Source organism: Drosophila santomea, chromosome 2R (genome assembly GCF_016746245.2).
Source record: "Drosophila santomea strain STO CAGO 1482 chromosome 2R, Prin_Dsan_1.1, whole genome shotgun sequence".
Classification (NCBI taxonomy): Eukaryota; Metazoa; Arthropoda; class Insecta; order Diptera; family Drosophilidae; genus Drosophila; species Drosophila santomea.
In genome coordinates, this window is record NC_053017.2 from 8,513,281 (window position 1) to 8,529,444 (window position 16,164).

A 16,164-nucleotide genomic window follows, 5' to 3' on the forward strand; every position below is an offset into this window, starting at 1 on the left:
TTTTATTGTATTTACACAAATTTGTTGGTGGCTAGAACTACACCTCCCTGCTGTTGTTCCTGGCATTTTAACGAGTTAATGCAGGACATGCAAAATGGCCAGCATTTTGAATTCATTGAACTTTTAGCCGGGGCTACGGTTGTTTTCGGTTTGGCTGTTGCCTGTTGCCTGGTTTTTTCTGCCCCGTCGGTTGCTTTGGTTATAACTAAAAAGTTTCATTTTGCACAATAAGTATCTGATAAATATTATTTACAATCGCCATGTGAGGGGGTAGTGTTTCGTGTGCAATGAGGGGCTTTTAGAGCCAAACTTAATTGATGTTACGTAGTTTGCTGGGCATATTTGAAATACTGTTTTTGCTTGGCTTTGTTTTTAAGGCTAACAAATTGAAAGTGTTGAGCTGAGCTAAAAATAATTAAAAAAAGGAAACCCTGAATAGACCTCTTAAAAATCTGCCAAATGAAAAGCCATTAAAAATGGCCTGTCATCCTTCTTGGGTAAAGAACCTCATTAGTAAAAAGTATAATTTCCATTTTGCTGTTGCCGTTGCTGCTTTTCTACACATTCTCTCCACTCCAACTTAATATTCTTCCCGGTTTTTTTCCTCCGCGCTTAATTTATATTGTGCATATAGCAGCAGTCGCTTCTTGGGCCACCGTTCTTTGTCATATTCATTGTACATTTTACACTTTGCCCGCTCATTTCTTGCACTTAAGAGGTTTCCCCACATTCTGCCTCTCCCTCCCCTCGCAAAATATTATTGAGCCGAGAAAACTCGTTGAATCCGATGCTGTTTTGGCTTCTTGCAACCCTCGTTGCCAAATGCCTCCTCTTTTGGGGGCATTTTTAATGAGTCCTATGCAAATATATCGTTAGACTTAAGTGTGTATACGTGTTGTGTCTTGGGCCGATAAGCGAGCCAAAAGGATTCGCCAGGACAGCCTTTGATTATGGTCCACTGAGGAAAATGGCAGTGAGGGCGAAAAACTAGACGCCAAGGACACGAAGGACGAGGGCGACTGCGACTCGTACTGGCTGGCTAGTGGGCAGTCTGAATAAAAAATTATAATAAACCTCGAAAAATTTCAATCTCAATCGTCAACAAGTTTTGCCTCCCCAAACTGTTTTTCTCCCCCGCCTGCTTTTCCCTTCATTTTCTACGGCACTCAACTTGCTTCAACTATTTTCTATGCAACGGGGCTTGGGGTTGCTAAGAGGGAAAAGTCTCAGGCAACCGAGGGTTAATGCATGAACGAAATTCATGGTAAAACTTGAGCTAAATGCGCCCAGGAAAAGGTGCACGGTGAAAAATCAACTTGGTTTGGATTTACATAAAAGTGAACATAGCATAGAAAACAAGTATTTTATGATTATAATTATATGATTTTAAGTTATTACACATTCTTATGAATGTTAAGAGGTCAATATTTACAAGTGGATTCTATGATGAAAAGAGCTATTATCATATTAAATCATGAAATGTACTAGTAATATGTAATGTATTGGCCCTGCTTTTTCACAGTGTAGCTGACCAAAAATCGGATGAAATTCCGTTGCCGTGTCCCTTTTTCGACCAGGCCAAAAGCATTTCGTTCTCTCCCTCTATCTCCACATCCTTCTCGCTCTGCCTTCTCCTTCTTCGCCTTTCTCTCTTCCATGCTTTTTTGGCTGTTCTCTGATGAAAACTACTCAGCGACATGAAACTTAACTTAAAAAGTTTTGCACTTTCATTTTGTAAATGAAATGTTGGGGTGTTGTTGCTACTGTTCTTGTTGTTGCGAATAACAGGAAAACAATTTGGAGCGGATAATGAATATGGGTTAGGTTTAGTGCATATATATATGTATATGCATATGCACATATGTATGTGTGCATGGCACTGTGTGTGGGGATGCATGTGGCTAGGGAATATTGCTTTTGTGCGAGAGATTCCCATGCATTTTCCGGAAAAAGTGCCCCTCAAAGGCGTGGGCAGGAGGAGGAGGGGGAGGGGGAGGGAGGCTATGGAGCTAGGGGGCGGGGTCGTGGCGGCGCAATCAAGTGATGAATGCATTACTATATGGATGAGTGATGACGAAGCTCAGTAAATGTTCATGGGCCCATGCACTTTGGGGCTGTTTCCAAAATGGAGCACAATAAATAAGGATCAAACATGTAAGACTCGCTGGGCAGCAAGGGAAAAAGTTCTTTCAACTAGACTTAACCATAATTAGAAGGACAATTCAAAATATAAAGCATACTTTTTGACACTCGCAATGGAGTTGTTATGGTAAATTATTAATGGTATAAACTCCAATAATTCCATTTAAAAAATATCATAGTAAAATATAAAAATTTCTTTTACAAAAATGCATAACTTTCTTAGCAATTCCTCAGTTACATTGTTTTGCTAAAGCTTCAAATAGCTTCTGTTCGGCGAGATCTTCTAAGGCTTCTCACGTTCCCCATTGCATCCCCTGTTTGGGCATTTCTGTGCATAGATTAGCTTCCTTTTTCTGTTTTCTACTCGCTTTTTTTCAGATCTTAAAGCTCCTTTTTCGCCACTTGAAGCAGAAATTTCCATTCACGAAAAACCCTAAAACGCAACGCAGCAATAGAAGCCAAGCTCAATCCACTTTTAGCTGGTAGCGTCCCTTTGCTCACTCACGTAATGAAAATGGAGCACATGGAACTCGGGAAATTCGAGGCAAGTGGGTGGCGTGTGAGAAAAGCGGCAACTGAGAGAGAGACCGCAGCGCCAGGACACTCGCTCGCTGCCGAGGACTCACTGAAGCCGAGCGCCAGGTCGCCGAGCAATTTTATGAACAGATGTGTGGTAAAATTAATGGACAGAGATAAACTCGGCTGGCGAGTGGAAATGGCAAAGCGAGGGTTAAACGCCATGCAAGAGAGTGAAAACTCGACGAGGAAGAGAGACAGTGAGAGAAAGTAAGAGAAAGAGAGAGAGCGGGGGAGAGAGCGGGAAAAGCGGGCAAAGGTTCGTTTGCTCGGCTTGTTTGCCATAACATGATTTATGATCCTTTCCCGACAACAAAAACAAAGCCAGATAAATATAAAGAAAACAAGCAGCAGTCAGTCGACTGAGTGAAATGGTCGAGTGGAAAAGCAGCAGCGGGAGCTTGCGTTTCACTCAATGTGGAAAAACCACCCCCAAGGAGCTTTTCCGCTGCCTCTGCTGTCGGGATTTTCGTGAAAAGCTGTTGACTTCGTTACGCTGATAACTTAAATATGCATGGAAATTTACATACGTGTCAATGGCATTAAGTAGCGTTATGCTATTGGATAAGCTCCATATAGGCGGGCAACGGGCTGTTTTTAGGGCCATCATTGGGGATTTCTGGACGCTTTACTACGCTTCTTAGCCAACTGAACTAACTTATCTCCACTGAAAGGGCTTTTGGACTCACCTGAATGCCATGGGCTCCGCCACCCTGCTGGCTAATGTGCAACTGCTGCGTCTGCTTCATCTGCAGCGTGGTGGTGGTCGATTGCTGCTGCTGCGGCGCATTTGGGGTGTTGCCGCCGGGTCCGGCATTCGGATTGTTCTGCTGCCCGTTGCCGGCGTTGCCGCGCTGTTGTTGCTGCTGCGGTCCACCACCGGGTTGCTGCTGCTGCTGCGCCAGATTGCCCGGCTGCTGGTTGCCATTTGGACCGCCCCTTGGCGGGCAATTGAGGAAGTTGGCCGCCACATTGGGATTCTGGTTGCTGAAGGGTGAGTACTGCTGCTGTTGCTGTTGTTGCTGCTGCTGCTGCTGCTGCAGTTGCTGCTGCGGCACCTGTTGCTGCTGCTGTTGCTTGTTGAAATTGGGAACACCGCCCATTTTGGGCTGCTGCTGCTGCTGTTGCTGATGGTGTTGCTGCTGCTGCTGCTGTTGCTGCTGCATGGCCTGCTGCTGCTGCAGACGCTTGAGATCGAAATCGTTTTGAGAGGAATAGAAGAGCTCCTGCTTGATGTCCAGGAAGCTCTGCTGCACATTCATGCCGGCACCCGGGCCAGGACCCTTCTGGTGGAACTGCGGCGGCAGGTGCTGTTGCTGCGGCTGCTGCTGTTGCTGCGCCTGCTGCTGCTGCTGCTGCGGACCATTGGGTCCCAGGCCAAAGTCATTAGGGAAGCCGCCGCCGTAGTCGTTATAGCGACCCGGCTGCCCTTGTCCCATCATTTGGCCATGCTGCTGCTGGGCCTGTTGCTGCTGCTGCTGTTGTTGCTGCTGCTGCGGATTCATGCCGTGCGGCGGCCGGGGGAATCCACCCATGCCGCCCATGGCATTTTTGTGCTGATGCTGCTCGGCCATTTGCTTGAGTGTCTGAGCAGCCAGCGGATGTTCGGACATGAGATTACCAGAGTTGCCACCATTGCCACCGGAGTTGGGAGCACCACCGGCCCCACCATTTGGACCATTGGGAAAGCCGCCCTGGTTGCCAGGATTGCCGCCACGCATCTTCATGCCCGGGTTGTCCAGACCCAGGCCAAAGCCACCGAAACCATGACCCAAACCGCCCTCGGACTTCACATTCAGGCTGTTGATCAGATCCTGGGCATTGGGCGGCTCCACCTTGATGCCATCCTCCGTCTTGATGTCCAGCAGCGGTTTCTCATCGAAGCCATCGAGGAAACTGGGATTGAAGTCCTGCAGGTTGTTGATGAGATCCTTAAACGTGTCGTTGTTCTCCGAATTGTCATCCCCGAGTAGATCGGGAAAGCCGGGGAACTGTCCGCCACCACCGTCCTTGTCCAATGAGCCGAGATCGGGGAAATCGTGATCCGGTTCCCGCTTGCACTCCACCAAATTGGCCAGATTGCCCAGGGCCGACTTCTGTTGGGCGGACATCATGTTGGGTGGCATGCCCATGCCACCAAGGCCACCTGCCACGCCCCCGGGACCCGTGGCCATGCCGCCGGGTCCCCCGCCCCTTCCATTATTGCCGAGGCCTCCCAGTCCGCCGCCTTGTTGTTGCTGCTGCTGGTGCTGCTGGTGCTGCTGTTGCTGGTGATGATCACCTCCGCCGTTACCGTTGTTGTTACCGTTTCCGCCGCCTCCCCCGCCTCCGTTGTTGTTGCTACCGCTACCGCCACCACCGCCGCCCCCTCCGCCACCGCCCACACCTGGTTCACTCTTCACCGATGTGTTGGTCAGCGCCTTTACAGTGACATTAGTGCTAATCTGCTGTGGTTGCGAATTGGCCGCCGATGTGGTGAACTCCAGTTGCTGTACAATTTCCACCGAGAACTTGGTTAGATTCTCAGAGCCGTTGTTGTTGCTGCCGCCGTTGTTGTTGGTGCTGTTGCCGTTGTTGTTCGTGTTGTTGTTGCCGGTATTGGAGCCATTGTTGTTGCCACCGTTGTTGGCATTCGCGTTGCCATTGTTGTTGTTGCTATTGCTATTGTTGTTGTTATTAGGCAACTTGTGCGGCGGTTCAAAGTTGTCAGGGCCATTGTCAACATCCTCCGCGGGTCGTTTCAGGAATTTTTGTTGCTAAATTGGGAGAAAAGGCCAAATAAGGATACGTTATAGAATGTGTTTGAATGTTTTCAAAGTTAAAAAAATAGTAATGTGACTAAGTTGTATAGCAAATCTGAACAACCAAAATATTTTTTCCTTGTTTAAAATCAGTTTTAAGGATATTTAACTAATGTAAATTCCATAAGTACTAAGCTACCATCTTTTATGATTTAATTACTTAAATAATAATATCATTGAAATCAGTTCTAAGGATATTGAACTAATGTAAATATCATAAGTACTAAGCTACCCTCTTTTATGATTTAATTACTTATATAATAATATCATTGAAGCATTAGATCTCCAAATCTTACCCAAATATTCATAGATAGTTCGTTTATAGCTTTTGCTGGCTTGGGCGAAGATTTAGTTTAGTTTTTGAGTAGTACGGACATTAAGAGCCAATTGCTCGGATTTGGAAACACTTCGATATATAGACACAAAAGTTTAAACAGCTGTAGCACGATGATTTGATAGGCGCGTTGGTAGACTTGGTCCGGGGATTTGTGGGGAGATTTTACGCTACCACTCGATAGGGAGAACTTTTCGGACCAGTGTTGTGTAACGACGTCGACAGTGCTGAGTAGCGTCGAAAATGTTGCATTTTGTTGCATTTACTTCGCGGGCGCATTGGGCTTTTGATTTTCTTCACAGTTTTCTTCGTCGATCTCGAGTTCTTTTGATTGTAATTTGATTTATTCAGCTGCGGCGCACACAGTGAGAAATTATACATAAATTAGTGATACACATGTACAGACATATAACGCATATCGCATATGTATACTGCATGGATGGGAAGCACGATTCGATTAACACTCAACAACAATGGCAACTACATCGCTGACTTGGCAAGAGTAATCAAAAGAAATTCACTTGCAAGACGTGCACAAATTATTGAAAAGCCGTAGCGAAATTTCATGAAAATCGCAAGTGCACACAGGCATTGGCAAAAATCACACTCACACACACACACAGGCGTCTCAAAATGTATCAAAAATGTAAAAAAGAAAAAAAGCAAACCTTAAAAAACACAGAGCTGGGCAGAGGCAGAGGCAGAAACAATAACATAAAAGGCAAAGACACTTCTAATCAGTGGCAGAATGCCGAAGTCGACGGAGAAAAGAGAACCAGAACGCCAGAGTATCTGTGTGAGAATTTATGCGCCAGTGTGCGTTGTGTTGGCGTCGGCTCCGCTTTTGTTGTTGTTTTTGTTTCTGTTCTGCCTTACTTCAGCGCTTTCGATGCCCCTCAATCGCATAATCATGGGGTATATGGGCTTTATAGACAAGTATCTTAATTTTTTCAATAGCAGGTTTTTGCTTTTATATCACCTATAAGAAATATTAACCACTTCTATATTAGCAAAAATCACAGAAAGTTAAGATTATGCAACAAATATTTCACACTATTTATTTCTTGTAAGATCGCTTAAATCCTCCAGATAAAACTCGTTCATTAATGCTTATTTATGTACATGCATAATACCCAAGTATCATTTCGTTGAAAAATCGTGAAAAACATCAAATTAATCCCACTTGCTTGGTACGTAAAACGAAGAGGATAAAAAAGAAAGACGGTGGCGGCAAAAAAAAAAGAAAAGCAAGAAAACAATCACATTTAAATCAGAATGTGTTTGCTTTTCAGTTTTTATTTTCATGCCTCCGTGCAGGCCAAGCGCCCGCGACTTTTGCTGTTTATTTTGTTTTTAATTAATGCAAAATGTATACAAAATAGCCGCGAATAGGCGCAGCAACCAACACAATGACATGTGAGTGGGGTCGCGAGGTGTGCGTGTGCTTGTATGTGCCGCTGTATCTGTGTGCGTATCTAGTGCACACGATATAATACTTCAAAGTGAGAAGAAGCAGAGGATTCAGTTGCAAGTGTGCAGAAGGTTGCGAAATGCGCTGGATAGCCGCAAGTGACTCGTTTTCAGAATTATTCACCGCAATTTAAAAACATACTCTGCGACTACCTTCATACAGTGAAGCTTCGAAAAAGCGGGCTCTCAAATTTGGGAAACATACACCCAATATTCGGAAAATTGTTCCCCAAATGAGCCTACAAACTGAAAGATTTTGTAAGATTGAATACAAAAAACAATGAGTAAATGTGTTGTCGAATATGAACGTAACTGATTTCAAAGTCCTTTAAAACACATTTGGCAAATTGGAACGGAAAGCACTCACTTAAGGTCGCAACCCACAGAGCCTAATTAAATTATTCAATCAATAAGGAAAATGTCCTCTCGAGCAGCAAAGACCACGGACTCAGGTCATCGATAGCCACTCAACCGGCGGTTAAACAATTACAATCGGCTGCGCAAAACTATCCCCCAAATGAATAACAAAGTGAATAGCACTCATTACGCATTCACATTCATGCACAATCTCTCGCACTCACGAAACACTTTCGCCTAATAAGTTTATGGCACTTTACAACACTCGAAATGCAATGCACACAATTGGCCCGTTTCGGCCATCTCCCCATTTCTCCCATTTCTCCCATCTCTCCCATTTCTTTCACTACAAACCCCGCACACAAACCAAGCCCCACACCCCCTCCCCACATTGCCCCACCAACGTTCGTTTCGATACACGCGCCAACACTTTTCCCCATTCGCTTGGCTCATTATGAATAAATGACGTTTCATAAATTTGTTTTTCCCTGCGCCTCTGCTGCTGCTACCATCGATCATGCTGTCCCTCTTACTGCCCTCTATCTTCACACTTGTTGTCTCTTGCGCTGGCTGTATCTGTATCTGTATCTGCGAATGTATCTGTGTTTTCGGTATCTTTCGGTGGAAGCGTTACACAAAGAATGCAAACTTGCGTTGACCAGAAGCGGTGGGAAAACGCTAGTGGTAGAAAAGGAGATGAGGGGGGGAGGAGAGGCGAAGAGAGAGATGGAGATGCCAGTGCCGTAATATGTAACCTATTGCAGAAAGAGATGGTTATGCTGGTGCAGAAAGAGAGCGGTAGCTCACACAATTTACAAACTTAAAAGTAATTTAGTTTTTTACGACTCCACTGCGGTAATAAAAATGTTTTGCCCTCTCCGTATTGCCACCCCCACACCACGCACACTTCGCCTTCCATCTTTTTCACCTATAACTATACCACAGTCTCGTACCGTACCCTTTAGCCTCTCTCCCCCCCAAACCCCTCAACCCTTTGAGGAAGCCCCCAACCCACCATGCCCATGCCTCCCCTAATTCCCCACTACATTTACTGCATTTACATTTATCGATGCGTCGCCTCCGATGTCGATGTCGACATCCTCATCTTCGCCTTTGCCTTCGCTCTGGCCTCCGTCTTGGCTTTTATGTCTTGCTTGCTGGTGGGGCTTAATAACTTTGTCGGGGGGGTGGGGGGCAAGTGTCTGGGGTCTGAGGTATACTGAAAATCGAAGGTTGGGCTCACTGAAGTACTGGTCACATTGTGAATAGTTGAACCGAAATCACAGCGAAAGGAGTATTTACTATTCCTATTACAATTCCTATAAATCTAGTTATAAAGTTACTTCATTTTTCGTTGTACCTATTCTGATTGGTTGCTCAAAAAGAAAGTAGAACTTTTTCCAGCTTATGACTCGCTTCGGTATCTTCACTGTCTATCAGCTGTCGCGCTTTTATATATTTTCTGTTTGCTTTACGCGCAAATGAAATAAAGCAACAGAAATTATGCCGCGAACCTTGACACATTAAAAATAAGCAACAACAACAAAAGCGTGAGTAAAAAGACCTCACCCATCTCTCTTGCACCCAGTCGCCCTGTCTCGCTTCCTCCCCGTCGCCGAGAGCTAGTACATTTTTGCGTGTAAAAATAAAAATGTGGAAAAGCTTCTTTCCACATTGGCGACGTTCAGCAGTTCAGTTTGTACGAATTTCGTTTTCATGATTCCAATGCATAAACAAAAGAGAGCGCGTCCAACGCGTCGTATGATTAATGCGAATTAGCGGCGAATCCAAACCGACACTCTCGGCCACTCAGCTCCAGAAAAAAATAAGAAAAAAACAATACACTATAGCTATATAGCAGCTAGTCCGAAAACGGAAATCGTCTCATCCCCAACAAAAACAGAAAAAAAAGGAAAACATCAGAAAACACATCAAATGTTTCGTGGAAAGCCTTCGCTTCGCGTCCGTGTTGTTTGATTAGTTGGTTGAGTCGAGTTGCTAGTTGCTACATTGTGTGGTATGTAGGTGCTGAGAGACAGGAACTGAAAGATGATAGAGGCGAAGTGGCCGTGGATGTCCAAGAACAAGAAGGCGAACGTGGTCAATACGTTTATGAGGAAAAATCAAAAAGATTTCGAGTCTTTAAAGTATATAACAGTACCTAAAAATAATACGGCTGGAAATTATTCGGCTTATAAAAACCACGTTATAGCAAAAACAAAAGCGATATTTTTAAATGAAATAAGGGATATTCCAAAATCTTTTAAAGTATACCATCAATACTAATCTTATAAGTTCTCTGTGTAAAGTTGAGAATCAGAAAACGGCACTTTGTCGAAGTCGAATTTAAAACTGAAAATCCAAGTTCGAATTCCAATTTACATGCAATTTAAATGAGATATGCAAATAGTTTTCCCCTGGCTCTTTTTTCAACCTTTTTTTTTATCCGTTTCACTGTTCTCGCGCGTTTTCTTCTTTGCCAGCGCGCCATTATTTATTCACAACAATTAATTAAAAGTGTAACTTAAAACGTTCGCTCAAGTGTCAGCCATAACAGAAAGCCGCTCATTTGCCACCCCCCACACCCCCTTTGTTTTTGTACCACCCCCTGAAAACGAACGCCTCCAATTAATTCCTTGCTATTTTAACCATTTCTTACCCCGTATTTTTCCCGACACACACGGCGTATGCGTAATATTATGGCCTTGTTTTGCGTCCTACTCTTTGCAGCCCCTCCCCCCGCCTTTTGCCCCTAGCATTCGCACTTCACTTACTCGCATTATATTTTGCATACTATTAATTTTTTGCAAATTATTGAAAAGTGGGCGGCAGTGGGATGAAGGAAATATGAAAATCGCGAGAAAAGTATGAAGTGAATTATAAATCATTATTCAACTCATTTAACTGAGCTGCCGCATAAAGCCAAATGCGAAATTATGTTTACCAAAAATTAATTAAACAGCAGTAACAACAGAAAGAGCAATAAAAGTAAGATTAATGTAGTCGCAACGCAGCGACGCCGACCGCGACAGCGACTGCGACTGGGGCAGAGGCAGAGGCAGCATCAATTTCCGCAACGCCAAAAGGCTAAGCCAGATTTCTCAGTTCGGTTTAGGTTAGCTTGTTGCTCGCTCTAAGGCAATTGTTGCTATTACTATTGCTGTTGTTTGGCCCAAGAATTCCTGAATGCTCTTGTCTCTCACTATTCAATTATACACCACGAGACAAAAGCGTGGAGGAAGTTCCTGAGCATGGTTAACTCTGGAATACCCTTTAAACATATCATCCAAATATTTTAAATAGCTAAAACACGAAATCCGTTAAGGAAAACTGTGGAAAAACGAAGCAATTATCGAAATGTAACAGCAGGTGTGTATCTAAATACCCCGCTAATAACTAACCATCGAAATTTGCATAATTCAAAACCGTTAATCAGCCCAATTGTTCGCCCAATGCAGGGCACACAAACTGAGGCACAGATGGCCATTAGTGTGTGCACATCTTTATGAATACGTAAGTGCAGATACGAATATACATATATGCACAGTTCCAAACGTGTTCTACTTCATGGCATTGTGAGCATGCCCCACTTTTCGGTGAGGGCATAACAAACGACCAATTGCTCGCTCAGATCTGCACTTCCTCCTCCCCCACCGCAAGCCCCCATTTCCCCCACGCTTCTCGGCCACTTGTCTAAGCAATATGCGTAACACACACCAGCACACACACACGCACACTCATGCAGCCACGCGGAGAAATCAAACGGAAATTTATGTTGGCCAAAAGTGTTTTCTTTGATATTTTAGCAAGCAACTAAGCACCAAACATAAAAGTTTATAATTTATGAAAACAAAAATTATGCAGAGCGTACAAATTCGCAAACGGATTTACTGCAATGTAATTAATGGTTTCCATCGAGCCGAAGAGTGGCAAAAAAAGAAGAAAAAAACAAAAAACCGACACACATACGCACACTTTTTGTTTTGCTCAATTTTCCTCCTGATTTATTTAGCACTTTTGATTTATGATTTTTAATTTCTGCCATTTTACGTCTTACGTGAGTCTTACGAAGTCTGCACCTAATAAATTTGCATTTGCTATGCACAATTTCCCATCCAAGAACCAGTCACGAAAAAGCGAATAAAATGTCAAATAAATAAACAGGACAGGGGGTTGAGTTAAATAATTGCTAGAAAGCACACAGGAATGTAGCAGAAGATCTCGTAAATAAAAGAAGTTAAATTCCATGAGCACAAGAGACGTGGAAAACGTTTTTCTTTTCGCACATAATCACAGCTGATTTTGATCACAGCAGATTGACTTCAATATGTTTGTTGGTGTTTTTCAATTTGTACAACACTTTTGTTTATGTTTTTCTCTCATCTTAGCGATTTAAAAGTACTGTAACTCTTTCTGTGCGACACTAAATTGTTTCTTTTCGCTTTTCATTTCAAACACTAACGTTTTAGCACTCGAACACTTTATTTCTTCATTAAGTTTAAGTGCAGTTTTTAGTATTTCTTTTTAATTTGTTTTCTTTTCTTATATTGCCATAGTCGCTAATGTTGCTAATGTTGCTTTTGTTGTTGCCGTTGCCATTGCTGTTGCTGTTGTGTTTTTATCGCTGAGGGAACGAACCGCAAACAAAAAAGAAGCGCTCAGCTTTTCTTTGGCTAGTTGTGCTGTTTCTGCCGTGCGGCTGTTACTGCTGCTGGCGTCGTGTTGCTGTTGCTGTTGCTGCTGCTGCCGCTGCTTTTGCTGCTGCTGCTGGTTTGTCGTGCGCCGTTTGGCAGTCGGTTGAGTACTGGCACGAGCCGCTGCCAGCGAAACCAAACGAAGCGACTTCGAGCGACGCGAGCGACGCTGGCAGCGGCAGCAGCAGCAGCAACACGACGCCAGCTGCGAAGCGGGCAGCGAGAAAGTTTGCTTTTTGCATTGTTGCAGCGCCGCAATGAGTGAGTATCTGTGTGCGAGTGGGTGGCTGTTGGTATGAGTGTTGCTGCGGGGATGTCGCTGTTAGCCATAACAGACGGTTGATAAGCTGCCGCTGTTGCTGCTTCTGCTGTTAGCATGTTGCATGTCAGCTGCTCTCCCTCTCTCTTTTTCTCTCTCACTGTGTCGCTCTCTCTCTCTCTTTCTTGGCTTTCATGTTGAAACCAATTCGTTTGTCATTTGTTTAATGACACAAATATTTGCACAAAGTGTTTGCATTTATGTATGCCGCGACAACCTGTCTTACACCACCCCCCACCCACCACTCCCCGCCGCTGCCAAACGCGGTGTTTTCAATTTCCATTTTGGCGTCATGAAAGTTTTCCCTCAATTTGTATTTGTGCCATAAATTTGATTACCACTAATAGACTAATAATAATCCGACTAATGATCATCGTTTCTGTTTTCTTCGCTTCTTTTCATGTTTTTTGCGGGTGGCCTGGCTTTCAGGCAAATTGAATACGCTGCCACTTTCTGATGGCTGTTAAATTGGGTTGAGCCTACAAGGACGAAATCCAGCGAAATCCAACCCAAAAGCCAGGCAACAACACACACACACACACACACACACACAACAAACACCGTGAACAACTAAATAAGGAAGTGACACCGGAAACAGGCAGCGACGTCAACGTCGTAGGAATGCGCAAAGGAATTTCAGATGGTGGTAGCACGAGCGGGGGGAGGGGGAGTTTGGAAAATTCAGGGGTTTTTGGGTTTGTGTTTGGGTTTGGCGCACGCAGGAATCACTCACAAAAATCCAAGTGAGTCGAGTGATTCGTGCGAACCGCTCTTTATCTCGCATTTCTCGCTCGTTTATAAGGCAACGACACCGGCCGGCTGAAACTAGTTAAGGCCACACCAGCAACCCTCTTCGCTCGCCCCAGCCTCTGCCACGCCTCCCTCGGCTCTCCCCGCAACCCCTCGCAGCGCTTACAGCTTAACCTATAAAAATTCCGCAAACCCAACATCCACAAATGGGAACACTCCACCACTCCGCATGTCCGCATGTGGAAATGTTCTTTTTCAGCTCTCTCGGAAAATCTGGGCGCCTGTTACACACGCAACGAAGTTGCCAACACAAACTCACATGCACGCACACACGCAACGCGAGGCTGTTGCTGTTGCGGTGATGTTGCTGCTGCTGCGATGATGTTGATGTTGCTGTGGCTGCTGTTGCCGCTGCTGCTGTTGCTGTTGCTATTGCTGTTGCTGTTGCTGCTGCCGTTGGTGTTGCCGCTGTGTCAGTGCCGTTCATTTGTTTGATTTTGTTGTGATTATGCGCAGTGCTTCGGCGGCAGCGACGCCGGCAGTGACGCCATCGCGCGAGCAGTGGCGTCGTGGTAGTCAGCGACCCATGGAGGGCATTTGGGGGCCCAACACTACAGCTACTACGACTACAGCGCCAACAGCCAGGGCAACTGAATTCTCGCTCCAACTTGCGATACACTTGGACAACTCGAAAATGTGATAAGACGTGCGTGTGGCACTTCGACTACAGCCCGATTCTGATTTTAAACCACTCGAGATTAATCAGAATAATTGGTAATTTGAGTAGCATCATTAAATTCGGATATATACCATTTGGATACTATATTACTTGCTCGTTTCTAGAGTATGTTTACATATGTAACGGTCAGTAAGGAAATTCTAAAACAATTCAGTAAACTTTCGAGCGCGTGATCACTTGAAATGTTCTACTTCAACACACTAAAATAACTAATAAGGCAAACAATGTATTTTTTCAGATAAGCAGCGAATAAACGAGGCAAACGTTTTGCTTACATTATTAAACTATTACCCTTCTTTTTACAGATTACTATCTTTATTTCTATCTTCCTTTTACAGATACAAATTAAATTGAAGACACACTTCCTTAAAATGTACTTTTATAATACCTTCCGCCTTGAAAAGTCACGATACTTCCAGATTTTCACCTTCAATCAAAATACTCAATTTGCTCTTGTTCAGCGCACTGCAATAAATATTTGCGGCTCTCTGTTGTTATTCTAGATATTCCGTATACCCAGTATTGTCTGTTGCTCGACTCACGGCTCTTGGCTGTTGGCAGTTGGCAGTTGGCTGCTGTTTGTGTGCCGTAAAAACTCATTGCCAGTTTGGGGCGTCGCTCAACTGGAAATGTGGCCAAGCCGAAGCGAAAACTGAAGCTAAAGCTGAAGCTGAAGCTGCAGGTGTCTGTCTAACCAAGTCATCTCACATATATTTACTTTTGTAGATATATAAAAATAAGTATATAGTGGATGTGCCAGCCTCCATGTAATTGCGCTGAGCATTTCTTTGTGCGGCTTAATTAGTGGCTGGCAGCCTGTTTTTCATTTTAGAGGTTTATAAATGATGTTCGTAGAAGCACTTCGTAGGCAGCTCAATTTAAAGGTCCAAACAAATAATTACAGCAATACACAGTTACAATTTGGTAGCAGACAAGTTACTATTCCTCCATTAAATGGCCTTTTTCGTGGCTGACACGTTGTGGTAGCGAATCGAGAAGCGGCTAAAGTTGTGCGATGTGATCTCCTTGGTGGGCGTGAACTCCGCCCGCTCGATAATCGAGCGCGGACTGCCGAAATTCAGAAGCCAGAACTTCAGCTCGTTGACCTTGGGCAGGGTGCCCTCCAGCTGACCCTTCACCGTGCCCTCGTCCGTGTTCATCACCCACCCGCGCACCTGGTTCATTGTGGCGAGATCTCGGGTCTGCTTCCGCAGGCACACACCCTGTACTCGCCCAAAGAGCTCGAATCCGCAGGCGAAGATCTGGTCCGCTGGCTGCATCATGTTTAGTTTGCTTTGTCTTTTCTAGAAATAACTCCGACTTAATGTTGTTGAAATTTAGTTGATTTTTGTCAGTTTTCGTTACAGCAATGTCGGTGGCTCCTGGATTCGCTTAAGCAGTTAAGAGTTTCCTTTTGGGGCAAAGCGCTTTGAAGGCTACAGTGGACCTCTAATAAAGATAACATAAGCAAATCGTGCTCAGATTGATTTCTAAACTGAGTGGTGTCCATGATATCGCCATTATGTGATTAAATTCAACTTTAAGATAGAAATAGGAAGTTTTTAGCGTAAAAAGGAACAGTGTATCGGCGAGAGCGCTAATGACATTGTATCTATTGTATATCCATCGCATATAGCGTATCCCATATCAGCACTGGGGACTCATAAATCACTTGCCACACTCATTCACACACGCACACATCCACATGCGACGCCAAGTTCATCTCATGGCAATCCAATCAACTGGCAATGCCACAAAAGTTTGCAACCACCAAACCAGAGGCGAAACCCTCCCCCTTGCCACCATAAAGCCCCGCTCCCCTCTACAGCCAGCGGACACACGAACACCCCCCTCGAAATTGGCAAAACACCACCTATGGGCAGCGAACAATAACTAGTGAGATAAACAGACAACATTCGGCGTTAATGCAAACGCGAAACGCCGACATCGCAGGCGATACTAAGGCAAATATTTAATACGAT

At 44.5% G+C, this 16,164-nt stretch overlaps 2 protein-coding genes across 4 annotated transcripts in view; both read right to left on the reverse strand.

Annotated features, from left to right (window-relative positions):
- The window catches only part of LOC120444428 (neurogenic protein mastermind), a 69,361-nt gene that overhangs the window by 16,276 nt on the left and 36,921 nt on the right, over positions 1 to 16,164 (reverse strand). For 2 of the 3 annotated variants that reach the window (XM_039624068.2, XM_039624067.2), the window contains one exon: positions 3,408 to 5,474. In XM_039624068.2, the coding sequence (XP_039480002.1) occupies positions 3,408 to 5,474 (2,067 nt within the window). Of the gene's footprint in view, positions 1 to 3,407; positions 5,475 to 5,815; positions 6,205 to 12,318; positions 12,467 to 16,164 lie in introns of those variants that run through there. The other variant, XM_039624069.2, reaches the window with a different exon arrangement.
- LOC120444429 (acylphosphatase-2) lies at positions 14,476 to 15,558 on the reverse strand. The gene has a single exon (XM_039624071.2). The coding sequence runs from the start codon at positions 15,463 to 15,465 to the stop codon at positions 15,133 to 15,135; it is 333 nt and encodes a 110-aa protein (XP_039480005.1). The 5' UTR covers positions 15,466 to 15,558; the 3' UTR covers positions 14,476 to 15,132.

Coding starts and splice junctions, on each gene's coding strand:
- LOC120444429 (XM_039624071.2), bottom strand. CDS start 15,465: ATGATGCAGCCAGCGGACCAGATCTTCGCCTGCGGATTCGAGCTCTTT.